Source organism: Hemiscyllium ocellatum, chromosome 39, assembly GCF_020745735.1.
Source record: "Hemiscyllium ocellatum isolate sHemOce1 chromosome 39, sHemOce1.pat.X.cur, whole genome shotgun sequence".
Taxonomy (NCBI): domain Eukaryota; kingdom Metazoa; phylum Chordata; class Chondrichthyes; order Orectolobiformes; family Hemiscylliidae; genus Hemiscyllium; species Hemiscyllium ocellatum.
The window spans coordinates 4,463,300-4,487,791 of record NC_083439.1 but is presented as its reverse complement, the minus strand read 5'-3'; the positions used below and the strand labels follow the sequence as shown (position 1 = coordinate 4,487,791).

At 43.2% G+C, this 24,492-nt stretch overlaps 1 protein-coding gene across 2 annotated transcripts in view; it reads left to right on the top strand.

Moving 5' to 3' along the window:
- LOC132834415 (A disintegrin and metalloproteinase with thrombospondin motifs 7) overlaps positions 1–24,492 on the top strand; it is a 182,272-nt gene that overhangs the window by 34,186 nt on the left and 123,594 nt on the right. For both annotated transcript variants that reach the window (XM_060853335.1, XM_060853334.1), the window contains exons 4-7: positions 4,990–5,186; positions 10,674–10,757; positions 15,312–15,436; positions 18,980–19,129. In XM_060853335.1, the coding sequence (XP_060709318.1) occupies positions 4,990–5,186; positions 10,674–10,757; positions 15,312–15,436; positions 18,980–19,129 (556 nt within the window). The remainder of the gene's footprint in view (positions 1–4,989; positions 5,187–10,673; positions 10,758–15,311; positions 15,437–18,979; positions 19,130–24,492) is intronic.

The following is a 24,492-nucleotide window of genomic DNA, read 5'->3' as shown; positions in this document are numbered from 1 at the left end:
GTCACCCTGCTATAAGAAGGATATTAATAAAGTAGAGAGGGTTCAGATGTTGCCAGGAATGGAGGGTTTGAGTTATAACAATAGACTGGATAAGCTGGGACCTTTTTCACTGGAACATAGGAGATTGAGGGGTTAACTTATTAGGTTAATAAATGGGGCATAGATAAGTTGAATAGCAAGGGTCTTTTCCCTCGGAAGCATATTTTTAAGGTGAGAGAGGAAACATTTAAAAAGGACATGAAGGGCAACATTTTTTATACAGAAAGTAGTTAGTGTCTGGAATGAATTGCACAGAGGAAGTGATGAATGCAAGAACAGTTACTATGTCTAAAAGACATTTGGTAAGTACGTGAATAAGAAAGGCTTGGAGGGGTATGAGTCAACTGCAGACAAGTGGGATTAGTTTAGTTTGGGACCATTGCCGGGGTGGACTAGTTGGACGAAAAGCTCTGTTTCCATGAGTACAAGTTTGGTGATCCTGAAATCTTGTTGGGTCTTGGAGTGAGATAGGATTTGTAATCTTGAATCCTGTCCCTCTCAGAGTGCTGCATCTGCAGATTTACTGTATAAGTTTTACTGGTGTGAATTACTCCTGGTGTCACAGTTTAGCAAACCAGAGATCACGTGAAGTGGCTGGGGTCATTACAGTTAGCCTCAGGGTTGCCGATGGAAGGAGGAAGGCAGAAGAGATGTCACCTGAGGTTCCTGATACCGAATGTTGTCGCCGCTTGAAAGTTGTGCACAGATTTACTGACTCTCCTTCTTTGCTGTGGAATAGTTTCTCGACATTCACAGTTGAGAAGATCGAGCAGCAATTGCGGGAAGCATCAATGAACAGCTGGTACCTGTGTTACAGACTTTCAGGAATTGATTAGACTAGATTCCATACAGTATAGAAACAGGCCCTTCGGCCCAACAAGTCCACACCAACCCTCCGAAGAGCAACCCACCCAGATCCATTCCCCTACATTTACCCCGACTAATGCTTAAAAATGTGTTGCTGGAAAAGTGCAGCAGGTCAGGCAGCATCAAAGGAGAAGGAGAATCAACGTTTCAGGCATAAGCCCTTCTTCAGGAATCCTTATGCCCGAGACGTCGATTCTCCTTCGATGCTGCCTGACCTGCTGCACTTTTCCAGCAACACATTTTTAAGCTCTGATCCCCAGCCCTCACTTTCTCCCTGACTAATGCACCTAACTTTATTAGCAATTTAGCATGGCCATTCACCTAACCTGCACATCATTGGACTGTGGGAGGAAACCGGAGGAAACCACGCAGACACGGGCAGAATGTGCAAACTCCACAGTTGCCCGAGGCTGGAATCGAACCTGGGACCCTTGTACTGTGAGGCAGCAGTGCTAACCACTATGCCACCAATTATTGGAAGAATGAAGCACAGAAAGAAGCCATGCAGCCCATTGTTCCAGTCCTGACTCCTTGAAAGTGTTATGTGTTCAGTCCTAGACAGTGCATTCCAGATCACAATTCACTGCATCACTTTCTCTCCTTCAAACCCCTTTGCTTTTTTGCCAGTCTCCTTTAATCAGTATTTCCCTGGTTATCGATATTTCTGCCCTTGGGAAAAGTCCTCCTTCTTTAACTCAATCAAACTCTTCATGACTTCAGCACAGCTATCAAATTATCCCTCCAACATTTCTGTTTCTCCATGTAGCTGATGGCCCTTATCCCTGGTACCAATCTGATGAATGTCCTCAGAACTATCTAGAAGGAGTTTTTTTTGCCCCTTCATGTGTGTGATGCCCTAGAATTGGACTGCATATTCTAGCAAGGACTAAGCCAGGCTCAGAGACAAGCAGAGGGTCAGATCTTTTTAACAGAAATATCAAATACAACGTCCAAAAAGGGGACCTAGTAAATTGCCAGTTTTAACAAGCTGTTTCCCTGAGTTAAGTTTTCACGTTGACTTTTTCTCTTTGCTTTCTGTGAAAGCACTATTACACACTGGGGGAGGGATAAGGGTCATGTATTTTCAAGGAGGAGCTAATCTGAGTTAAAATAAATAGCCTCGAAGAGTTGAAAGAATTTTCAGGCAAAGTCATTAAACATTAATAACCTGAGTACCCCACTGTCTCACGTCAAAGCCTAAAGCTGCTGATGCTTTCGGAGACTAAAGCAGAAAGGAATGTTACACCAGAAATGTGAAATGAGTCAAGTGCAGGTCAGTGACCTGGCCAGAGTCAGTGAGTAAATCTGAAAAAGCACTTCATCAAATGGGCCTGAGCATTAACGCTTTGAGAACTGGAAAGTACAGAATATGATTTGCAGTGAGGCTGGTTGTTTTTTCTGTCATTTCTGTCGGGATTAACTGTTTAAAAGGTTATGATATCTCAGACTGTATGCAAGCAGTCTGGGTTCTGTAGTTACTGATGTTACAGTACATTACACAGCAATGGCTAACTGACTGAAGGTACAATCCTGACTCCACGACATTGGGACAGTGACTACAGACAAGGATGGCACTTTTGTAACAGAATGCTGTGGTCTCACATTACTCTGTTAAAGGGGCGGGCCAGTTTCAGGGTCTGGAATCTAAACCATAATATAACATATGCTGTCTTCATTCTCAATTGTTCAGCCTGTTCTCTCTGAGCGGAATTTTAACTTGACATAAGGGAAATGGTTTTGTGTGAGTTTTTCTCTTCTTTGTCTCTCTCTGTCTCTGTCTTTCTCTCTGATTTCTCTCAGTGTCTATCTTCTGTCTCTGTCTTTCTCTTTCTCTGTCTGTGTCTCTGTCATTGTTGTGCTGTGATTGCTCCCCATGGTCAGATTTTACACTTAAACAAACTTACAATATTTTTGAGTGACATAAATTTTGCAGATATATGATATATGTCTGTTAACTTGAGGGAGTGTGGAGTTGATGTGTGGGTGACTTGATATGGGAAATTCTTTGTTTTTATATCTCTATTTAAAATTTCTAAAAGTCCACATGGGAAATGGGAACTGTTGAATGTCACACTGCATTTACAGCCTCCTGCCAGTAGTGGTGCTGCAATGCCTCCACACAATAATTACTCTGTGACATATTTACATGGGGATTTCCCATTTTAAAGGTGAGCATAGGAATTGCGCACAGAGGTAAGTTTTTTTTAAACTAACTTACATACATAGAGTGAGATGGGGTTCCTCCTTTGTTTTGATCTAATTAAGTAAAACTATTCTTGTGTTTTCAGAAAAGTTGAAGATTTAGGACTAACTTAATCGACAATGTTACGGTTTCTGAAAGGAATTGATATGGTACAGTGAGAGATTTTTTTTTGTACTGTTGAAGAATTGAGAGCAAGGAATTTCATAATCTTAAAGTGAGAATGATACCATTTAGGAAAAGATTTGGGAAAAAGGTCTTCACACCAAACATGATAGCAGTGTAGAAATCCCTCCCACAACAATCATCACTGGTAATTCAATGTATCATTTTAAATGTGTGATTGATTGTTTTAATGTGAAATGGGGAATTAAGGGAGATGAAGCCAAGGAGCAAATCAACTGCCCCCTTTAAGGATGAGACCACATTGTTATGGACTAGGCCAGACCATTCAAAACCTTCTTAAGCAGGCAGCCCAGACCATAACTTTGCAATTTGTTTTGGTAAGTGTACTGTGAAAATTACCCAGAGTAAGTTAACAAGGTTGACTATGAGGTTTGTAAAACAGACAAAATTTATTCACAAAATTACAGAATGAAACACAAAGAACAGAGTAAAGCACACCTACAGAACTCAGTCTATCCAAACTAAACTTAATTATGCTGTTTCGAATGTACACAACAGTGCCAATGAGCAAACCCCCTTAAAAACAGTAAAAATGGAACAAAGGCTTAAGGCTGAAGTTAGAAGGGCAGAAGGAGAGAGAGTCTAGCAACCTGTTTCCACACAGTTAATAATCACACAACACCAGGTAATAGCCCAGCAGGTTTAATTGGAAGCACTAGGTTTCGGAGTGCTGCTCCTTCATCAGGTGGTTGTGGAGGATAAGATCGTAAGACACAGAATTTATAACAAAAGTTTAGAGTGTGATGTAAATCCGTTGGATTATAACCTGGTGTTGTGTGACTTTTAACTTTGTACACCCCAGTCCAAAACCAGCATCTCCAAATCATGGCTCCACGTAGCCCATTGCTGAACTGCTAACTCAAGTTCTCAACTGGCCACGCACCCTTGACATATACAGGTTACTTCTAAAAACATAAAAGCTTTGGCCTGAAGTCTCAGCTGTTTACGTGTAAACAAAAAGGCCTCCAATACCCCTTTTATCTCTGTACCAAACCCAGCCATTTCAGAACCTGAAATATTTCAGGACCCTTCTCAAAGACAACCAAGGACTCAGTATCCTTGAGAAAAGGAACAACTTTTAGAAATAAAGGAACCAGATTTGTGACAACACCTCCAAACTTGTGCTCGGTTTCAGAGTTCCCTTACTGAAGCAAGGATGTAAATGCATTGGAAGTGGTTAAGGGGATGTTTCCTGGATTGATACCTGGAATGAGTGGGTTGTTTTCTGAGGAAAGATTGGACAAACTGAGTTTGTTTCCACTGGAGTTCAGGAGAGTGAGAGGTCAACTGATTGAACTGAATAAGATCTTGAATGGTCTTATCAAGGTGGATGGGGAAAGGATGTTTCCTCTTGTGGATGGATGTTTATAAAGATTAAGGTAAAGATGAAGATGAAGAGTCTCTCATGTAAGACAGAGATGAGGATTTATATTTTCCTTGAGGAATGCATGAACTGTGAAAGAACTCTGCCTCAAAAGATGTCAGTGGTGAAGCCACTGAGGTGAGTATTTTTAAGGCCAAGGAATCAGAGGTTCTCAGGGGAAGATGGGAACAGGAAGCTGATAGAATATTATTAAATGGTGGAACAGACTCAAGGAGATGAATAGCCTCCTGCTCTGTGCCTTGATTAACTCCATTCCTACTGAGGAACAGCTTTGGCTCCACTAAAATTCTCTTCCTTTTCATCCAATGTTTAGATTCCATGAAGAACCTGCAGTACTTGGAAAAGAAACGGGAAAAGTGGGAAAAAAAGAAACAGCGAAGGAGACGCATCAAACAGCGCTCGATCAGCAAGGAGAAATGGGTGGAAACTCTGGTAGTGGCCGATTCTAAAATGGTGGAGCAGCACGGCAGTGAGAACATTGAAGCGTACGTCCTCACCGTGATGAACATGGTGAGCAACTCATATTTATTCAACTGCTCCATTTGGGCAGCATGGTGTCATTCTGTTTAGCACTGCTTCTTCCCAGTGCCAGGGACCTGAGTTTGATTCCAGCCTTGGGTGACTTGTTTGTGTGGGAGTTGCACATTCTCCCTGTCTCTCTCGGGTGCTCTGGTTTCCTCCCACAATCCAGGGATGTGCAGATTAGGGTGGATTGGCCATGGGAAATAGCCCATAGTGTCCAGGGATGTGCAGATTAGGGTGGATTGGCCATGGGAAATAGCCCATAGTGTCCAGGGATGTGCAGGCTAGGCGGACTTGCCATGGAAATTGCAGGGATGGGGTGGGTCTGAGTGGGATACTCAGTGCAAACTCAATGGGCTGAATGGCCTCTGCCAACACTGCAGGGATTCAATGATTCTAAAGCTTCCTCAAACAGCAGTGCAATCAATCCCCAGATAATTTGTTTTGATGGTACAACTTGAGAGCTAAGTATTCTGTAGGGTTCCCCAGATCCACTCTGAAACCAAGCACAAGTTTGGAAGTGTTGTCACAAATCTGATTCTTTTTACATTATCTGAAAGGGCAAACAAGAGCTGGTTTTAACAGCTTAGTCTGAAAGCTGTGCCCCAGACAATACCGTACTCCCTCTATACTGCATTCGGAATGTCAGCCTGGATTACACATTCCAGTCACAGGAGTGGGAACTGAATCAATAGCCTTTTGGCCCTTGACCTGAGGATACCACCAACTGAGTTACACCAAATTCCTATTCTGAGATTGGAAATTGAATAACGTTTATCTTTTCTCATCACTTGGAAATCAAAACCCTAATATTAGCTGTCATATATTTATCAAGAAACACTCTAACCCATGAGCTCAGTCCCACAGGCTTTGGGCAGCTGAGTGTTGCTGTGACAGCACATAATAATTCAGGAGATATTTGCAACAAAAGCAATTTAAAGCATCAACTGGACATTTTGGGATTTATGGCCCACACAAGATGTTTGGCTTTTCGCTGAGTTATCAGTTTTCTAATGAAAGTTAGTTCAGTCAAGAGAGAGCTAAATGGACTGTGAGGAAACTGGGTTGCTCCTCAGCACAGTCTAACAATATTTTCTACATCTACCTGAGTAAAGTTGCTTCCAAAACATGGTCTTCCAACAGTGCAGCACTCCCTCAGTGGAAACATCAGCCTGGACAACTCTCTGCAAACCTCTGATTAAGAGCTTAGAGTTCTACCAACTAAACCACGACAGATGCCCATTGTCTAATTTGGAAATTTTGTGTTAAAGTGTTCATTGAATACCTGGTCATCATCATATTGCTGTTTGTGGGAGCTTGCTGTGAATAAATTGATTGCTGATTTTCCCATGTTACAACAGTGACAACAGTTGAAAAATATTCAGGGGGTGTAAAGCACTTTGAGATGCTCTTCGGACATAAAAGAGGCAATCTGAAGAAAGGATTTTCTTTACCCAGTGACAGAATGAAGCACTGCTAGGAAATAGATACACAGCCAGGCTCCCTGTACCTTATTCCAACAAAAGGGCCCATCTGCATGCTTGGAAGAGTATTGACTATGTATCAGTGTATCAGCTCCGTTTTACAGCGACCAGTGCTTCTCTCTTGTTTCTATTGACACCAATTCCAATCCTTTCCCATGCACCATCCCTCTCCTATGAGCCTTGACAATGAGTGTCTCCAGGACAGTATTGTTCCTGTCCTTCATTGATGTTTCAGCAATGTGCAGCTTTCAATGTTATTTGTTCCCATCACTGACCCTGAGTGAGAATCATAAACACATTGTTTATCAGCTCAACCACTGACACTCATGAAAGCTTCCACCTTACAAGGAGGCCATTCAGTCCATTTATGCTGACCCTTTGAAAGATGTGGTCATGTTGCGGCTGTACAGGACATTGGTTAGGCCACTGTTGGAATATTGTGTGCAATTCTGGTCTCCTTCCTATCGGAAAGATGTGAAACTTGAAAGGGTTCAGAAAATATTTACAAGAATGTTACCAGGGTTGGAGGGTTTGAGCTATAGGGAGAGGCTTAACAGGTTGGAGCTGTTTTCCCGGGAGCATCGGAGGCTGAGGGATGACCTTATAGAGATTTACAAAATTATGAGGAGCATGGATAGGATAAATAGACAAAGTCTTTTCCCTGGAGTGGGGGAGTCCAGAACGAGAGGGCATAGGTTTAGGGTGAGAGGGGAAAGATATAAAAGAGACCTAAGGGGTGGTACGAGTGTGGAATGAGCTGCCAGAGGAAGTGGTGGAGGCTGGTACAATTGCAACATTTAACAGGCATTTGGATGGGTATATGAATAAGAAGGGTTTGGAAGGATGTGGGCCAGGTGCTGGTTGGTGGGACTAGATTGGGTTGGGATATCTGGTCAGCGTGGACAGGTAGGACCGAAGGGTCTGTTTCCATGCTGTACATCTCTATGACTCTATAATTCCACACCCTGGCTCTTTCCCCAAAACACTACAAAGTGTTCTTTTTCAATATTTATTCAGTTCCCTGTCAAAAGTCACCATTGCAAGTCACAGTGCATTCAGGATTCTAACAAATTGCTGAAGAAAATGTGTTCTCTTTATCTCCGCCATTTTTCTTTCGGCCACTTTTCCAGACTCGGTGTTTGCCGCTTACTGATCCTTCCGCTGCTGGAAACTTTCTCCTTACTTATGCCATCAAAAACCCCTTTGTAATTTGGAATGCTTCCATTAAACCTTCCCCTGGACCTTCAAATCTCTGTGCCTCAAGTTTCTCTAAGGAACTGAAGCCCCTTGTCCATGGTATCGTTCTAGTGAAAATGATATTCCATTGGTGGCAGAATGGCTCAGTGGTGAGCACTGCTGCATCACAGCATCAGGGACGTGGGTTCGATTCCAGCCGCGGGCGACTGTCTGTGTGGAGTCTGCATGTTGTCTGCACCGCTTTCTTCAGGGTGCTCCGGTTTCCTCCCCCAGTTCAAAGATGTGCAGTTTAGGGTGGATTGACCATGCTGAATTTCATACTGTGTCCAGGGATGTGCAAGCTAGGAGGGTTAGTCATGGGGAATACAAGAATCTGGTGGCTCTGGGTGGGATGCTCTTAGGAGGGTCAGTGTGGACTCAATGGGCTGAGTGGCCTGCTTCCACGCTGTAGAGATTCTATTATTCTAACTCTCTTCTGCACTGTCTCCAAGGTGAGGAATCAACTTTGACAACTGCCAAATTAAAGCTGAACTCTGAGCAATGGTCAAAACCAGCTAGTATTGTGTCACCCGTCTTTGTTGCAAAGCTGGAAAAATATCTCAGAAGAAATATTTTTAAAGGATATATAGAGCCAGAGGTAACCAAGTGTTCTAGGAAGCCAGATGTTTCCTGTTGTTCTGAGAACAGATAAAGCAGCAGTCTGAATTTGAATACTGAGATGGTCAGAGTGAGGGTAGGTATTTGGTAACTGACATGAGCGATTATGAAGATCTTTGTTATTCCTTCTCTCAGGGAACTGGGGAATGAGATTGGCTGTGCAAAGGGCCCGAGTCAAGTTTAAGTCTTAGAGTCATAGAGATGTACACCACGGAAACAGACCCTTCAGCCCAACTCGTCCGTGCCATCCAGATATCCCAACCTAATCTAGTCCCACTTGCCAGTACCCGGCACATATCCCTCCAAGCCATTCCTATTTATATACCCATCCAGATGCCTTTTAAATGTTGCAATTGTACCAGCCTCCACCACTTCCTCTGGTAGCTCATTCCAGACACATACCACCCTCTGCATGAAAAAGTTGCCCCTCAGATCTCTTTTATGTCTTTCCCCTCTCGCCTTAATCCCAAGCCCTCTAGTTCTGAACTCCCCCGCCTCAGGGAAGAGCCTTTGTCTATTTACCCTATCCATGCCCCTCATGATTTTATAAACCTCTATAAGGTCACCCCTCAGCCTCCGATGCTCCAGGGAAAACAGCCCCAGCCTGTTCAGCCTCTCCATACAGCTCAAATCCTCCAACCCTGGCAACATCCTTGTAAATGTTTTCACCTGCACTTTTATTCCGATAAGGAAACTGAATTGCCACTTAACGACAGTGTTACCTGCGATTGTGAAAGAGTAACGTTGCTTTTCCATTGTCTCCACCCCAATTTGCTGATTGGCTGCTTCCATCCCAATACCCAAGGGGATGGGAGTTGTAATGAGGTCATCCAAATTTTACTATCAATTAGATATGGAGCTGGAAACTCAACTCTTTGGCCATTTATGTTTTTAAATTTGTTCACCAGTCTTTACTGCACATCCCTCTGTGAGGTTGAGGAGGTGATGGTCAGTCTGCCTCCTGAATCGATGGTATTCCTTTGATGGTCTTCATTTTTTTCCATCCCTAAACCCTGGAATTCCCTCACTAGGCCTCTCCATGTAGCTCTCTACGTAAGGCACTCCTTAAAGCTCATCTCATTCGCCAAGCTTTTAAAATCTCCTTTTTATCTTCTCATTAATATCTCCTTTGGACTGGATTTTATGTTCCTCTCACTAGCAGTGTCTTGTAAAGTCCAACAAGTGATCTCCCCAGCCCTGACTCTGGTGAAATCCCTCCCAATTAGCTTACTGCCTGATTCCCAGTGATAATCTCCATTGGGCACTTCCAACATTGGCCACCGCTCCTCCCAGGTGCTGTCAGCAGGAATCCTGCCTCTGGCAATTTAATGGCCAAATGATTGAAAGGGGCAGCCATTCCTCCTTGGGAGGTATCCTTGACCACCTTTTGAAGGCAATATTACATCCTGAAAAATCCAATCATTTATGTGACTCAGTCCCAAGCTTTGTCTGATAACATTCTGGTGAAGTAACTTTGGGTATCTCACTCCAATAAAGCTGCTGTATCAATGTTAATTTTTCTTGTTATAGAGGTTAGCTCATTGTAGACATAGGTTAGCTCAGTTGACTGGATAGCTGATTTACAATGTAGAGTGACGCTTGGGCGGCACCGTGGCACAGTGGTTAGCACTGCTGCCTCACAGCGCCTGAGACCTGGGTTCAATTCCCGACTCAGGCGACTGGCTGTGTGGAGTTTGCACGTTCTCCCTGTGTCTGCGTGGGTTTCCTCCGGGTGCTCCGGTTTCCTCCCACAGTCCAAAGATGTGCGGGTCAGGTGAATTGGCCATGCTAAATTGCCCGTAGTGTTAGGTAAGGGGTAAGTGTAGGGGTATGGGTGGGTTGCGCTTTGGTGGGTCGGTGTGGACTTGTTGGGCCGAAGGGCCTGTTTCCACACTATAAGTAATCTAATCTAATCTAATACTGTGGGTTCAATTCCTGCATAGCGGAGGCTATCACGAAGGATTTATCTTCTCAACTACTCCGCCCACCTGAGCTGTGGTGATCCTCGGGTTAAACCACCACCACACCCCTCTCTATCTCATAGAGAGCAGCTCTGTGGCAACTTTACTTTTGTAGAAACACCACATGTTTCTGCTTACTCCTCTCACCAGCTCAATATCTGCATTTATTTCTGCAGGTCGCAGGGCTGTTCCGTGATGCCAGTATTGGGAACTCTGTGAACATTGTTATCGTTCGTCTTGTGCTGTTGGAGGAAGATGAGGTGAGAAACAACATTGGATTGAATCAGGAGAACAGTCCTCAGAATTGTTCCAGTGCAGATGGAGGCCATTCATCCCATCATGACTGCACCAACTCTCCAAATGTGCCATTCTCTGTCATCTTCCTGAAACCATACAATTTGTTCCTTTTCAAATAACCGTCCAATTCCCTTTTGACTTGCTCTATTGAGCCTACGATCTCAGACAGTGTGCTCTGGAGCCCATCACTCATGATGTCAAAAAGGATACTACCCCTTTCACTTTTGGTATTTTTTACTAACTACTCAAAATCCCTCATTCCTGATCCTTTCTGAATGGGAATATTTTGTCTCTATTTACTGTGTCCGTACCCCTCATGGTTTTGAATATGTTAATCAGATATCCTCTAAGTTTCTTCTCAAAGAGCAAAAGTTCCATCCTCACCAATCTGTTCTCAGACAGGAAGTTCCTCGTCCTGGGACTTGTTCTTGCGTTTCTGTCTGGTGCAAGGTCAATGGGCTGAGGAGTGGCAGATGGAGTCTAATTTGAATAAATGCAGGTGTTGCAATTTGATAAACTAAATCAGGGCAGGACATATTCAATTAATGGTAGGGTGCTGGGTAGTGTTGTAGAACAGAGAGACTTGGAGGTTCAGCTACATAAATCTTTGAAGTTTGCATCTCATGTACACAGAATTAAGGAGGTATCCAGCACACTTTCCTTCATTGCTCAGAACTGGGATGTTATGTTGAGGTTGTGTGGGACATTGGTGAGGCCTCTTCTGGAGTACCGTGTCCAGTTCTGGGCGCCCTGTTATAGGACGGATGTTATTAAATTGGAGAGGGTTCAGAAAAGGTTTGCCAGGATGTTGCTGGGAATGGAAGGTTTGAGTCACAAGGAGAGGCTGGAAAAGCTGGGACTTTTTTCACTGGAGGTTGAAGAGTGACTTTACAGTGATTTATAAATTCATGAGGAGCATAGATAAGGTGAGTAGAAAAGGCCTTTTGCCTAGGATGAGTGAGTTGAAAACTAGGGGGCATAGTTTTAAGGTCAGAGGTAAAAGATTTAGGAAGGACACGAGGTTCATGTGTGGAATGAACTGTCAGATGAAGTGATGGATGCAAGTACAGTTACAACATTTAAAAGACATCTGAATAAGTCCATGAATAGGAAAGGTTTAGAGGGATGTGGGCCAAATGTAGGCAAGTGGGACTAGTTTAGTTTGGGAAACTTGGTTGGCATGGATGAGTTGGACTGCAGGGTCTGTTTCTGTGCTTTATGATTCAATGGCTCAATGACCTTCATACCCTTCTTGAAGTGTGCACCCAGAACTCGACACAATCCTCCAGCTGAGGCTGACCCATTGTTTTGTACACGTTCAGTATAACTTCTGAAACACAGAGAATGCTGGAGAAACTCAGCAGGTCTGGCAGCATCTGTGCAGAGAGAGGAATAGTGTTGATGTTTCAAGTTGGGAATGGAAGATTCTGAAGTAGGCTCATACTGACTCGAATTGTTACATCTGTTTCCCTCTCTGTTAGATACCACCAGAGCTGCAGAGTTTCTTCAGCATTCTCTGTGTTTGTTTCAGATTTTTAGCATCTGCAATATTTTACATTTCTTAAAGGAATTGATGTTTTTCTTTAAATATGCAGCTCAGTTGAATATTCAGACAGTCACCGCTGGCAACATATTACATGAGCTTATAGTGCCAACAGCTGACTGGGAAGATTGCTGACATCATTCCCTTATTCTGGCTAGGTCCACAGGGTCTCTTTGATCTGAAGTGTTAAAGAGAATTCACCTGATGCTCTAACGAAAAGAGGTTCTTGTCTTAAACAAGTTGTAGTTTATTGCACAATTGTATCAGATGCAAGATAAAGGAGTAACTTTGTCTCTCAAGACAAATGCTTGAATGGCATTTTGTCTGCCACCTTCAGCATGCACTCCCTCCACCACAGATGCTCAGTCACAGCAGCATGTACAATCTACAAGACGCTCTGCAGAAATTCACCAAGGCTCCTCTGAGAACATTACCTCAACCTCCTAAAAGGACAAAGGCAGTAGATGTGTTGGGACACCCCTGCTAGGAAGGTCCCTCCATGTCACACAGCAACCCGACTTGCACAAGTACTTGAGGAAAAGGAACAGGAATAGGCCATTTGGCCCTTCAAGCATGCCCCACTATATAACAAGATCATGGCTGATCTGCCCCTCTTTAATGCCAGTTCCTCTTGGCTCTCAGATCCATGATATTTCAATAATCTATCGACTCTCTCTTTAAATACTTTCAGTAATCTATTCTCCACCATTCTCTGAAATATCCAAACATTCAATGACTTCTGAGAGAAGAATTACCTTAGCCTCTCAATTTTAAATGAAAGTCCCCATAAGAACTTGATCAGCCATTCCTTCCCAGTAACTGGGTCAAAATCCTGGAATTCTCTACCTAGTGGTATTGTGGGTCAACCCACAGCACACGGACTGCAGCTGTTCACCCCCATCTTCTCCAGGTTAACTAAGGATGGGCAATAAACACTAGTCAAGCAAGCAACACCCATGTCTCATGAATGGATAGTGTAAAAAGCTAAGGTAGATATTGTTACAAAGGCTTTGAGGAGGCCAAGGTGACAAGGGTGGCTTTCTCGAGATTAGAAGTTATTCAGCCTTTTCCCAACCAACTCCCTAATGACACTATCAGTTTGGGTGGAGTTTAATGCAGTCTTCAACATTAACCTTTTCAGAACCATTATGTTATGCAACAGAGTTTTGATGAGAGTCATTGATCTCAATGAATTGAGGGTGATTTTAATCTTAACAGCTCTGGCAGGATTTTGGTGTAATTGCTGTTTTAATCCCACTCAATATTAACCTCAATGAAGAGTAAAAATCAGCCAGGGTGTGAAGCCATATTGCTCCTGATCCTGTCAGTTCCTTACAGCAATGTCCTCATTCACAGCAACTCTCACTGACCTACAGTGGTTCTTAGTCAAGCAGAACTTTGATTTTAAAGTTCTTTTCCTTGTTTTCAGATCCCTGTATGACTTCCTTTCTGCTGTCCCTATAACCTCCTGTAGCCTTCCATGATCTACACACTCCTTCAACTTTGGCTTCATGCACACTCCTAGTTTAATGCATCATTGGCAGCCATGCCTTGAGTTGCCTAGAAACATGCTGGAGGCAGGTTCAACTGAGGCATTCAAGACATCAGTTGATGATCATTTGGATAAAAATAATGTGCAAGGGTTTGGGGAAACAGCAGGAAATTGGCACTAGGTGCTAGTGCTTATTTAAAGAGGGTGTGCAGGCGTGATGGGCTGAATGGCCTCTTTTTGCACTGTATGCTATGATTCAATAATTCTGTCTGGGCCTGAAGTCTGTGATGACCTCCCTTCACCTCTTCCTCCCTTTGGGTCACTCCTTAAAACCCTGCCCTTGACCGATATTTGGCCATCAGTCCTGGTAACTATTAATGTGGCTTTACTGCCAAACGCTGTTTAATAAAACGCTTGTGAGTCATCTTCACATCTATCAATGGAAACAGTTCCTTTGTGTTTGTTGCAAACATTTGAGGCACTTTGTTCACCCTTACTGTAAGGCTTAACATTCAAAGGAGGCCATTTATTCATTTTTGCTTTTCCCCTCTTCAAATTAACATGAAAGCACTTGGTTACAGTACTGAAGATAAAAGTAACATGTTGGCAAACAGGAGGCAAAGGCCAGTAGTTTCTAAAACTTTGCTGGAGAGCGTTCAGTATGACTTCAAAGTGAAGTTCCAAAGGCCTTTGTTAATTGTTGCAATTTATTTCAGAGATTGTCACAGATTCGCTGATCTCTGACTCTAGGACACGGCAAGTGTCATGTTCAGTTTAATGGATTCATTGTCATCTAGCTGACATTGTTACTGGGGATTCAGGGGGGTCACACAACTGTAAGCTACTGAGCACGACTGTGTGTGTAGAAGCTCTCAGCTGTAGTGCCCCACATGGCCTAGCCAGACCGACTGGCAGAGGTGATCTGTAAGGGATATATTCTGATCCACCCGGATCCTGTGTAAATCCTAACACCAACCAGCTCCCCACTCCCCTTCTCCCCACTCTCCCCTCAGCGACCCCAGTAAATACCAACACACTGCTGAAAGGGAAAGGGTCTATAAATCCTGGGTCATGTGAAGGGACCCCTGCTATATACTGACTTCTTGTATCCACTGACACTCTCCCAGCGATGACCTGTAGCTACAATCTTCCAGATTATAGTAACACATTTCTTTGAAAAAATATTTCCTCATCTCCCTTCTGGCTCTTTTGCCAGATGACTTAAATTTGTTTCCCCTGGTTACTGACCCTGCAGCTAGTGAAAATAATTTCTCCCTCAAAACGCTCATTAAAATTCCTCTGATTTTCAACACCTCGATGAAATATCCCCATAACCTTCTCTGCTCAAAGAACAAATCCAGCCTTTCCAGTCTCTGAGGCGGAGTGACTTTCAGAAGCGGATGTTAACACTGATCCTGGAATCGATTGTGGCCAGTGGCCTTGTCACATTTGGACATTAAAGCTTTTTAATTACTGTCTCAGGAGGACCTCAAGATAACGCATCACGCTGACAACACGCTGATGAACTTCTGCAAATGGCAGAAGAAAATCAATACAAAGGGAGACAATCACCCCATCCACCACGATGTGGCGCTTCTGCTGACCCGGTAAGGAGATGGAGCTCGATTTACAGTGTACTGCACTGACAATTACACTCGTTTTTCCTTGTCTTTCTGCCTTTCCAGCTCTAACCTGGTGTGATCTGTTACCTGTGCTGATTTTTTTTACACTGTCCAGAACTTGCCCTGCAGATAATATTTCACACAAATCTCTATTTATTGTACTGTTTCTCTTTGACATTCTTAACAGTGTCATAACATTTTCTTCCAGGGTGGTAGTTAGCAGTGACAATATGTTGAATAAAATAAATAATCTTTAGAATAACTGTGATACCAAAAGAGATTTTCATCGCTAATCCCCACACGGGAAATATTGCTGAACCAGTTACATCTCAGACAGTGAGATGGTGGTTGCTGTTGGGTGAGCCTGGCTCAGGGATTGATTTCTGCCTCTGATCCTACACTGTTGCTTCTGCACTCCACTCTGTCAGACATAGCAAGTGAACCAGAACATGAGTCTAGGATACTGGATCCAGCTCCATGAATCCAATGGGTTTAATTATTCTTTTGCCTCTTTCATCCACATATTCCAGTCCCTTCCTTACTCTTTATAACCTCCACCCGGAAAGGTAGGTGTTGAGGGATAACTGATGGTGCAGTGGTGCTGTCACAGGATCAGTAATCTAGAAAGGAGAGCTAATGCTCTGGGAACATGGGTTCAAATCCCATCAGAATAGATGGTGAAATTTGATTTCTTTTTAAAAAATGAAATGGAGGAGTGGGGTGAGGGGAGAAAAATTAATTAGCCTGAAACCCGAGTCCCAGAGCAACGCAACGTACCTTGGTGCAGCTGAGGGCTGGTGTGTAGCGGACTGGAGGCTGGAACAGAGGAGGACAGTGTTGGACTGGGGCCTGGTGGAGGCAGTCAGACCACATGCAGAGCTGCTGCTATTTGAAACTCTTTACCCGACTGTAATGTCAATCCTTTAACTATGTTATAACTACCTTAGTTCTAACATATTTTTTGAGAAACTGTAAGTGGTGCTACTACTTTTCCTTTTATTCCTCTTTCGTATCCAAGATTTGGACCTAGGTATTTTCAACTAAGATGGCGCCATTAGAGGCAGCTGTGGTAAAAGCTTTTCACTGTACTCGTGTGCTGGAGTACATATGGCAATAAAGGATATTCTATACCATAGTCTGATTGCTGCAAATCCTAAATGCTTCACTGATACCCTTCAGGGACGACAATCTGCTATCTTTAACTAGTCTGATCTACATGTGACTCCAGACCCACCTGGTCAGGTCCACGCCCCCCCTACAACCCACCCTCCCATCCTGGTACCTTCCCCTGCCACCGCAGGAACTGTAAAACCTGTGCCCACACCTCCTCCCTCACCTCTATCCAAGGCCCTAAAGGAACATTACACCTCCATCAAAGTTTTACCTGCACATCCACTAATATCATTTATTGTATCCGTTGCTCCCAATGTGGTCTCCTCTACATTGGGGAGACTGGGCACCTCCTAGCAGAGCGCTTTAGGGACATCTCTGGGACACCCGCACCAATCAAACACACTGCCCTATGGCCCAACATTTCAACTTCCCCTCTCACTCTGCCGAGGACATGGAGGTCCTGGGCCTCCTTCACCGCCACTCCCTCACCACCAGATGCCTGGAAGAAGAACGCCTCATCTTCCGCCTCGGAACACTTCAACCCCAGGACATCAATGTGGACTTCAACAGTTTCCTCATTTCCCCTTCCCCTACCTCACCCTAGTTCCAATCTTCCAGCTCAGCACTGTCCCCATGACTTGTCCGGACTTGTCCGACCTGCCTATCTCCTTTTCCACCTATCCACTCCACCCTCTCCTCCCTGACCTATCACCTTCATCCCCTCCCCCACTCACCTATTGTACTCTATGCTACTTTCTCCCCACCCCTACTCTCTTCTAGCTTATCTCTCCACGCATCAGGCTCTCTGCCTTTATTCCTGATGAAGGGCTTTTGCCCGAAACGTCGATTTCGCTGTTCCTTGGATGCTGCCTGAACTGCTGTGCTCTTCCAGCACCACTAATGCAGTATCTGGTTTCCAGCATCTGCAGTCATTGTTTTTACCACAGCAATACAGTTCACTCTTGGTAATGGGCAATAAATGCTTACCTAGCCAATGACACTCAAATCCAATGGATGAATTTAAAAAACACTGATAGGGCAATGGGTTTATTTGTTGATAACCCTTATCTCCTGTGGTGCAGTGATTATGTCCCTGCCTCTAGACCAGGAGATCAGGTTCAATACTCACTGCTCCAGAATGCATCTGAACAGATTGATTACGAAGTCTCTCACTTTTCAGTGCCAGGCTCCGTGAGTTTTGTTGATATTGTGGGTGTAGCAAGCATCAACATCAGTATTGCTCTTGCAATAGATTCAGCGTCGATTTGCCAAGAATTCCAAAAACAAATTATTAAAGCTGTGGGCAGGTAACAATCGTTCAACGCACAATCCGTTTTAATCATTTATTCAACAATCCAATCCCAATGAGAAATTTTGAGGCTAAGGATAAATACACAAAATTTTGTTGGGTGTTTATAAATCATCATGCTCTCTCAAAATACTGTTGACAGAACCTGCATCGTATTTCAACTATTCAGCATTAAAACTACTAATGCTTTGATTCAGAACCCAGTGCAGAAGCAGTCTCACTAATATATACTGGGCTTTAGGAAAACAGGAATTCTATCAAACTGGGAGTGATGAGTGAAAGTCAAAACCATGGGAATTTTGTCCAGTGGGAGTTAATAGGAAAGGGTTGATCCATTGGAATTATTGACTAAGGAATTAATTAATGCCTGAAGCAGATGATGAAAATGTATAGAAAGCTCACAGTGTTATTTTTGAGAGGTTTTATCACTTTTTTATTTCTGTGTTCCAATAATCTGCTGGGACATTATAGCTAAATTCCATAAAGCATCCCATATGTAGAAATATGCCTTGAAGCACTTTAAAGGGGTGATGTCTGAAATAGGAATAAGTAGAGGAAGCAGCTGAAGTTAGTTTAAAACAAATCCCACCGTCTACATCCAACAACTCTACGACACTGTGAATGTGCCACTTTCCCAACGATTGCAACGTAGTGCTCACATAGTGAAGGTTGTAGAGATTAGTGGTGGAATTTATTTGCATTACGGAATTATTGTTTTGAATTTTTAAATGTTAGAAGTTGTTTTTGGTTCTAATGTGTATTGAAATACATGACAGAGATTAAGCAGGATGAGCGTCCAGTGTACACTGAGATACTTTTACAGTGAGACATGATTTGTGAGTGATGATAGGGAATCTTGGCTCTTTAGGCACAGCTCATGGTTTATGGGTCACATTACAAGGAAGCGTCGCTGGTGGGTACTCGAGACCTGCTGCTTAATTGTTGACAAAAGAGCAGGATTGGAGGTGAAGGTCGATGAGTTGGTGCAAAATAAGGGAATCCTTTTCTGACTGAATCTGTTGTTCAAGTCACTTCAGTCTGAGCTTCTGTAGTGTTCACCCCTACATGAAGCATGGTTTCAATATTGTTTCTTTTGTGTTGACAAGGAAGGATATCTGTGCTGGAATGAACCGTCCATGTGAGACTCTGGGATTGTCGCATGTTTCCGGGATGTGTCAGCCCCACAGGAGCTGCAGTATCAGCGAGGATTCGGGACTCCCGCTTGCGTTCACCATTGCACATGAGCTCGGGCATAAGTAAGTCTGGCACTACTCTCTCGTAGCTCACATAGAGTCATAGAGATGTACAGCATGGAACAGACCCTTCGGTCTAACCCGTCCATGCCGACCATATAACCCAACCCAATCTAGTCCCACCTGCCAGCACTCGGCCCATATCCCTCCAAACCCTTCCTGTTCATATACCCATCCAAATGCCTTTTAAGTGTTGTAATTGTACCAGCCTCCACCACATCCTCTGGCAGCTCATTCCATATACGTACCACCCTCTGTGTGAAAATGTTGCCCCTTAGGTCTCTTTTATATCTTTCCCCTCTCACCCTAAACCTATGCCCTCTAGTTCTGGACTCCCCGACCCCAGGGAAAATACCTTGTCTATTTACCCTATCCATGCCCCTCATAATTTTGTAAACCTCTAAGATCACCTCTTAGCCTTGGACACTCCAGGGAAAATAGCCCCAGCCTATTCAGCCTCTCCCTATAGCTCAAAGCCTCCAAACCTGGCAACATCCTTGTAAATCTTTTCTGAACACTTTCAAGTTTCACAACATCTTACTGATAGGAAGGAGACCAGAATTGCACGCAATATTCCAACAGTGGCCTAATCAATGTCTTGTACAGCTGCAACATGACCTCCCAACTCCTGTACTTAATACTCTGACCAATAAAGGAAAGCATACCAAATGCCTTCTTCACTATCCTGTCTACCTGTGACTCCACTTTCAAGGAGTTATGAACCTGCACTCCTACTCAGCAACACTCCCTAGGACCTTATCATTAAGTGTATAAGTCCTGCTAAGATTTGTTTTTCCAAAATGCAGCACCTCGCATTTATCTGAATTAAACTCCATCTGCCACTTCTCGGCCCATTGGCCCACCTTGTCCAGATCCTGTTGTAATCTGAGATAACCTTCTTTGCTGTCCACTACACCTCCAATTTTGGTGTCATCTACAAACTTACTAACTATACCTCTTATGCTTGCATCCAAATCATTTATGTAAATAACAAAAAGTAGAGGGACCAGCACCGATCCTTGTGGCACTTGACTGGTCACAGGCCTCCAGTCTGAAAAACAACCCTCCACCACCATCCTCTGTCTTCTACCTTTGAGCCAGTTCTGTATCCAAATGGCTAGTTCTCCCTGTATTCCGTGAGACCTAACCTTGCTAACCAGTCTCCCGTGGGGAACCTTGTCGAACGCCTTACTGAAGTCCATCTTGCTATTCACAGCAGCATATGGTCAGGAGGTGAGCATGTGCCTGGTGAGCTCATGGCTCAGTGGTTCATGTTAAACCTTGGACCGACTGGTGGGGGACCAAAAATCAATCTTTACTCAAATTCATTCACAAAGTCAACATTACAAATAGCTCCTTAATTTTACACGCCTTCCCATTAGTGTCCTTAAGTGTGTCTAAAAATGATTTATTTTTATTCAACATGTTATGGCACATCTCGGAGCAGCGGGACCTGAACCCATTCCTTCTGGCCTAGAGATAGCAATACTACCCCTGCACTACGTGGTTCCCAGCAAGTGCCCCAATATCTGCATTGTTATTTTTCTATGTCAGCCTGTTCAGGGTTGTTATTACACACCTCTAGAATAGGAGGGACTTAAACCCAGATCTCCTAGGTCAGAGGTGGGGACACTTCCACTACAAGAAACCTAAATATGCGCACAAATGATTATTCAATAACTGCCTCTCCCCATACCCTGTGTGCACCTAACTTTGAAACAATTAGCAGTTGATACTCTTGACTTTAATCCCAGAGGCTGCCTCCCACATCAGATACTTGAGCACAAAATCCCAGCCGATGGAGTACAAAGAGAGTGCTGCACTTTTGGAGATGCCTTCCTTTGGACAGAAACATTACGCTGAGATCAATCCCATTTCTGCCCCTGAACAGACAGCACAAAAACAGGTTGTACATCTCGTTGATGTTTGTGGGATCTTGCTGTGCACCACTCAAATGCCCCATTTCTTGCCTTACACCAGTGACTCTTCCTCAAAACAATTGAATTGATGATAAAACGTTTTGGGAGGTCTTGGGGATGTGAAGGTTCTGGAAATGTACAAGGCTTTCCCCACATTTTTAACCAGTTGGGCAGCTGTTTAAACCAGGCAGTGATGAAGTTGTACAAAGGAGGAGTTAAGGCCTGGAGCAGGTCACCCATGGTCTTATTGAATGCAGGGCTTGAGGGGCCGAATGGCTTACGCCTGCTCCTATTTCTTATGCTCTAGGGCAGCGAAGAAATGTGAATTTCTTCTGCTACAACTCAGCACCAAAACACATGTACTCTAGCTTCAGTTTCAAGTTACAATCTCTTAAGTCCCATGGGAACTGGGCCCTGTAATAACTTTGAGAAAATGGAGCCAAAACTCATGATAAAATTCCAATTTAAAATTGAAAATAAATCTACATATATCTTAAATATTAAAACAAAATTGGCAGTTTGGAATAATTCCAACAAAAGTTTAGATTAAATTGAGTAAAAGCACCCTGTCTTAGCTGACAGTTTGCAGTGTAATCAAAACTTCCTGGCATGATATTCCATTCTCAGAAGCTCAGTATCATGTGATTAATGTATCGCAATTACTAAATTAAACTCCATCCTGTAATCACTCTCGAGTGTCCAGTATTTACGGCGTGTGAACAATGAAATCCTTTGGTCAGAATCCGTCCAGTTCCTCTCAGTTTTTTGGTAAAAAGGAAGACTTGCATTTACATAAGAACATGTACAATCCCAGGACATCCCAGATCATTTCACAACCAATGAGGTAGTTTTGAAGGACAGGCACTGTTGTAAATCCAGGAAATGCAGCAGCCAATATGAACAAAGTAAGCTCCCACAAATATTAATATAATAATATTTTGTTTTCTTGTCAATTTCATGAAACGACTCTTGAACTTAGTACTGTCAAAACCAACTTAAACATGTTCACAGGTCTGGCAAATCCTTCTCCCAGCCTCTGCCTTTAACATTATGTCAACAGTTGGCCACATTACAATTTAAAAAGCATCTGGGTGGGTATATGAATAGGAAGGGTTTAGAGGGATATGGGCCATATGCTGGCAGGTGGGACTAGATTGGGTTGGGATATCTGGTCGGCATGGACAAGTTGGACCGAAGGGTCTGTTTCCATGCTGTACATCTCTTTGACTCTATGACTCTAATTACAAATAGCCCCTTTGCAGCGCCTTTAACACATCAAAATGTCCAAAAGGCCATTCACATTGATGTAAAACAAAATCTGACACCAAGTCATGTGAGAGAGTTTTAGGACTGGTAAGGTAGGTTCTCTTCAGGGGTGAAACAGAGGCCATGAGGATTAAAGAGGGAACTCTGGAGGCTCAGATTGCATTATCATTGTGCTGCTAACCAGGGGTTCATGTAGGTCAGGGAGCCATGGGAAGACCTTGCCTTCACTTCTTCAGCGTAGTGCTGATGGGATCCTTTATTTACCTCTAAGAGAACACTTGTAAAGTCCATTAATTGCTTTGGTGAATCCTGTGGATGTGAAAGGCACTATTTAATTAAGTAACCCCCTAATATTGAAATCCCTTATCTAGATTCTAGTCTATCACTCTGCCTTAGAGTGACCACTAAATTTGAGCCATTATTTAACATATAAACTGTTAAAACCTGTTCCATTATGTTGCAACCTGAATTGCTTTGAAATATTCATTTTAGCTACCATAACAATCTGAATTCCTGGATTTTATTATCATGCTGCATCTAGCATGAGATAGTAATTATTTCCTTTTCTTAAAAATTATTAATATAAAGACACAGTTGCAATGTTTTAAATGTTTAAAATTACACCCTTACCTTTAATGATCTGTGATGTTTCCTCATTAGATTGCATTGAGGGAGGAGCATTCATGCTGCAGCGTTGAAGTGTGATCAGGAATTTATCTTTGTACATTAAATGTAAAACTCTCTCTCCACATCCAGCTGAGTGTTCCAGTATCTGCAGTCTGCACTTATATCATCTTCAAAAAAATAATGTGTTGTGGTTCATGCAACTTATTGTCCTGTGTCTCTTGATAAAAGATCATGTATTAACCATATTTGCATATGTCATCGAACTGTATAATTCTCTGTTGGAAAGACAATGGCTGGTTTTGAAATATAAACTGAATTGATTTTATTCATTCTTGGGATATGGACTTAACTCACAAAGCCCAACTCTAATTGGTTGTGCCCAACTGGTTAAAAAATATGGGACAAGTCTTGTATATTTCCATAACCGTCACATCCCCAAGATCTCCCAAAATGTTTTATCATTGATTCAGTTGTTTTGAGGAAGAGTCACTGGTGTAAGGCAAGAAATGGGGCATTGAATGATGCACAGCAAGATCCCACAAACATCAACGAGATGTACAACCTGTTTTTGAGCTGTCTGTTCAGGGGCAGAAATGGGATTGATCTCAGCGTAATGTTTCTGTCCAAAGGAAAGCATCTCCAAAAGTGCAGCACTCTCTTTGTACTCCATCGGCTGGGATTTTGTGCCCAAGTATCTGATGTGGGGGGCAGCCTCTGGGATTAAAGTCAAGAGTATCAACTGCTAATTGTTTCAAAATTAGGTGCATACGGGGTATGGGAGGAGGGAGCTATTGAATAAGAGGTAAAGGGACATCCTCAGTGATTTTCAGGAGGGAGTGTCAGGATTTTGAATGAGCGAACATGATATCATTTCAAATCAAGATTGCCTTGGAGGGGCAAGTACCAGGCATGATGTTCCCACATATCTGCTGCCTGAGATATTCTAGATGTAGAGATTGCAGCTTTGGAAAGTGTTGTTGTAGTTTTCTTCTTGAGTTGCTGCAGTGCACCTTGTAAACAGTACACACTGCCGCTACTGAGCGTTGGTGGTGAATAGAGTGGGTATTTGTGGATGTGGTGCCAATCAAGTGGGGGCTGCTTTGTCCTGGATGGGTGTTGAGCTGCTTGAGTGTTTATGTCTCCACAGAGTCTCTACAGCCCTCAGGGCAGAGAGTTCCAAAGATTCATCATCCTCTGGGTGACAAAATTCCTCTTTGTCCTAAATGGTTTGCCCCTAATTTTGACACTACGCCCCCTGGATCTGACAATATAATATGCGACACCAGGTTAGAGTCCAGCAGCTAGTGCCTGAAGAAGGAGTGGGGGCTCCGAAAGTTTGCAGTTTCAAATGAACCTGTTGGACTATAACCCGGTGTCATGTGACTTTTGACTTTGTCCACCCCAGTCCAACACCGACACCTCCATATCATGAATATAATATGCAAAATAGAAGAACAAACACTCACCCATCTAAGCACTTTTTCCAAGTCTTTCATTCATTTATGTACTGCACCTGGAACTAATAGTCCTGTTGAACATTGTTGGTAAATCTGC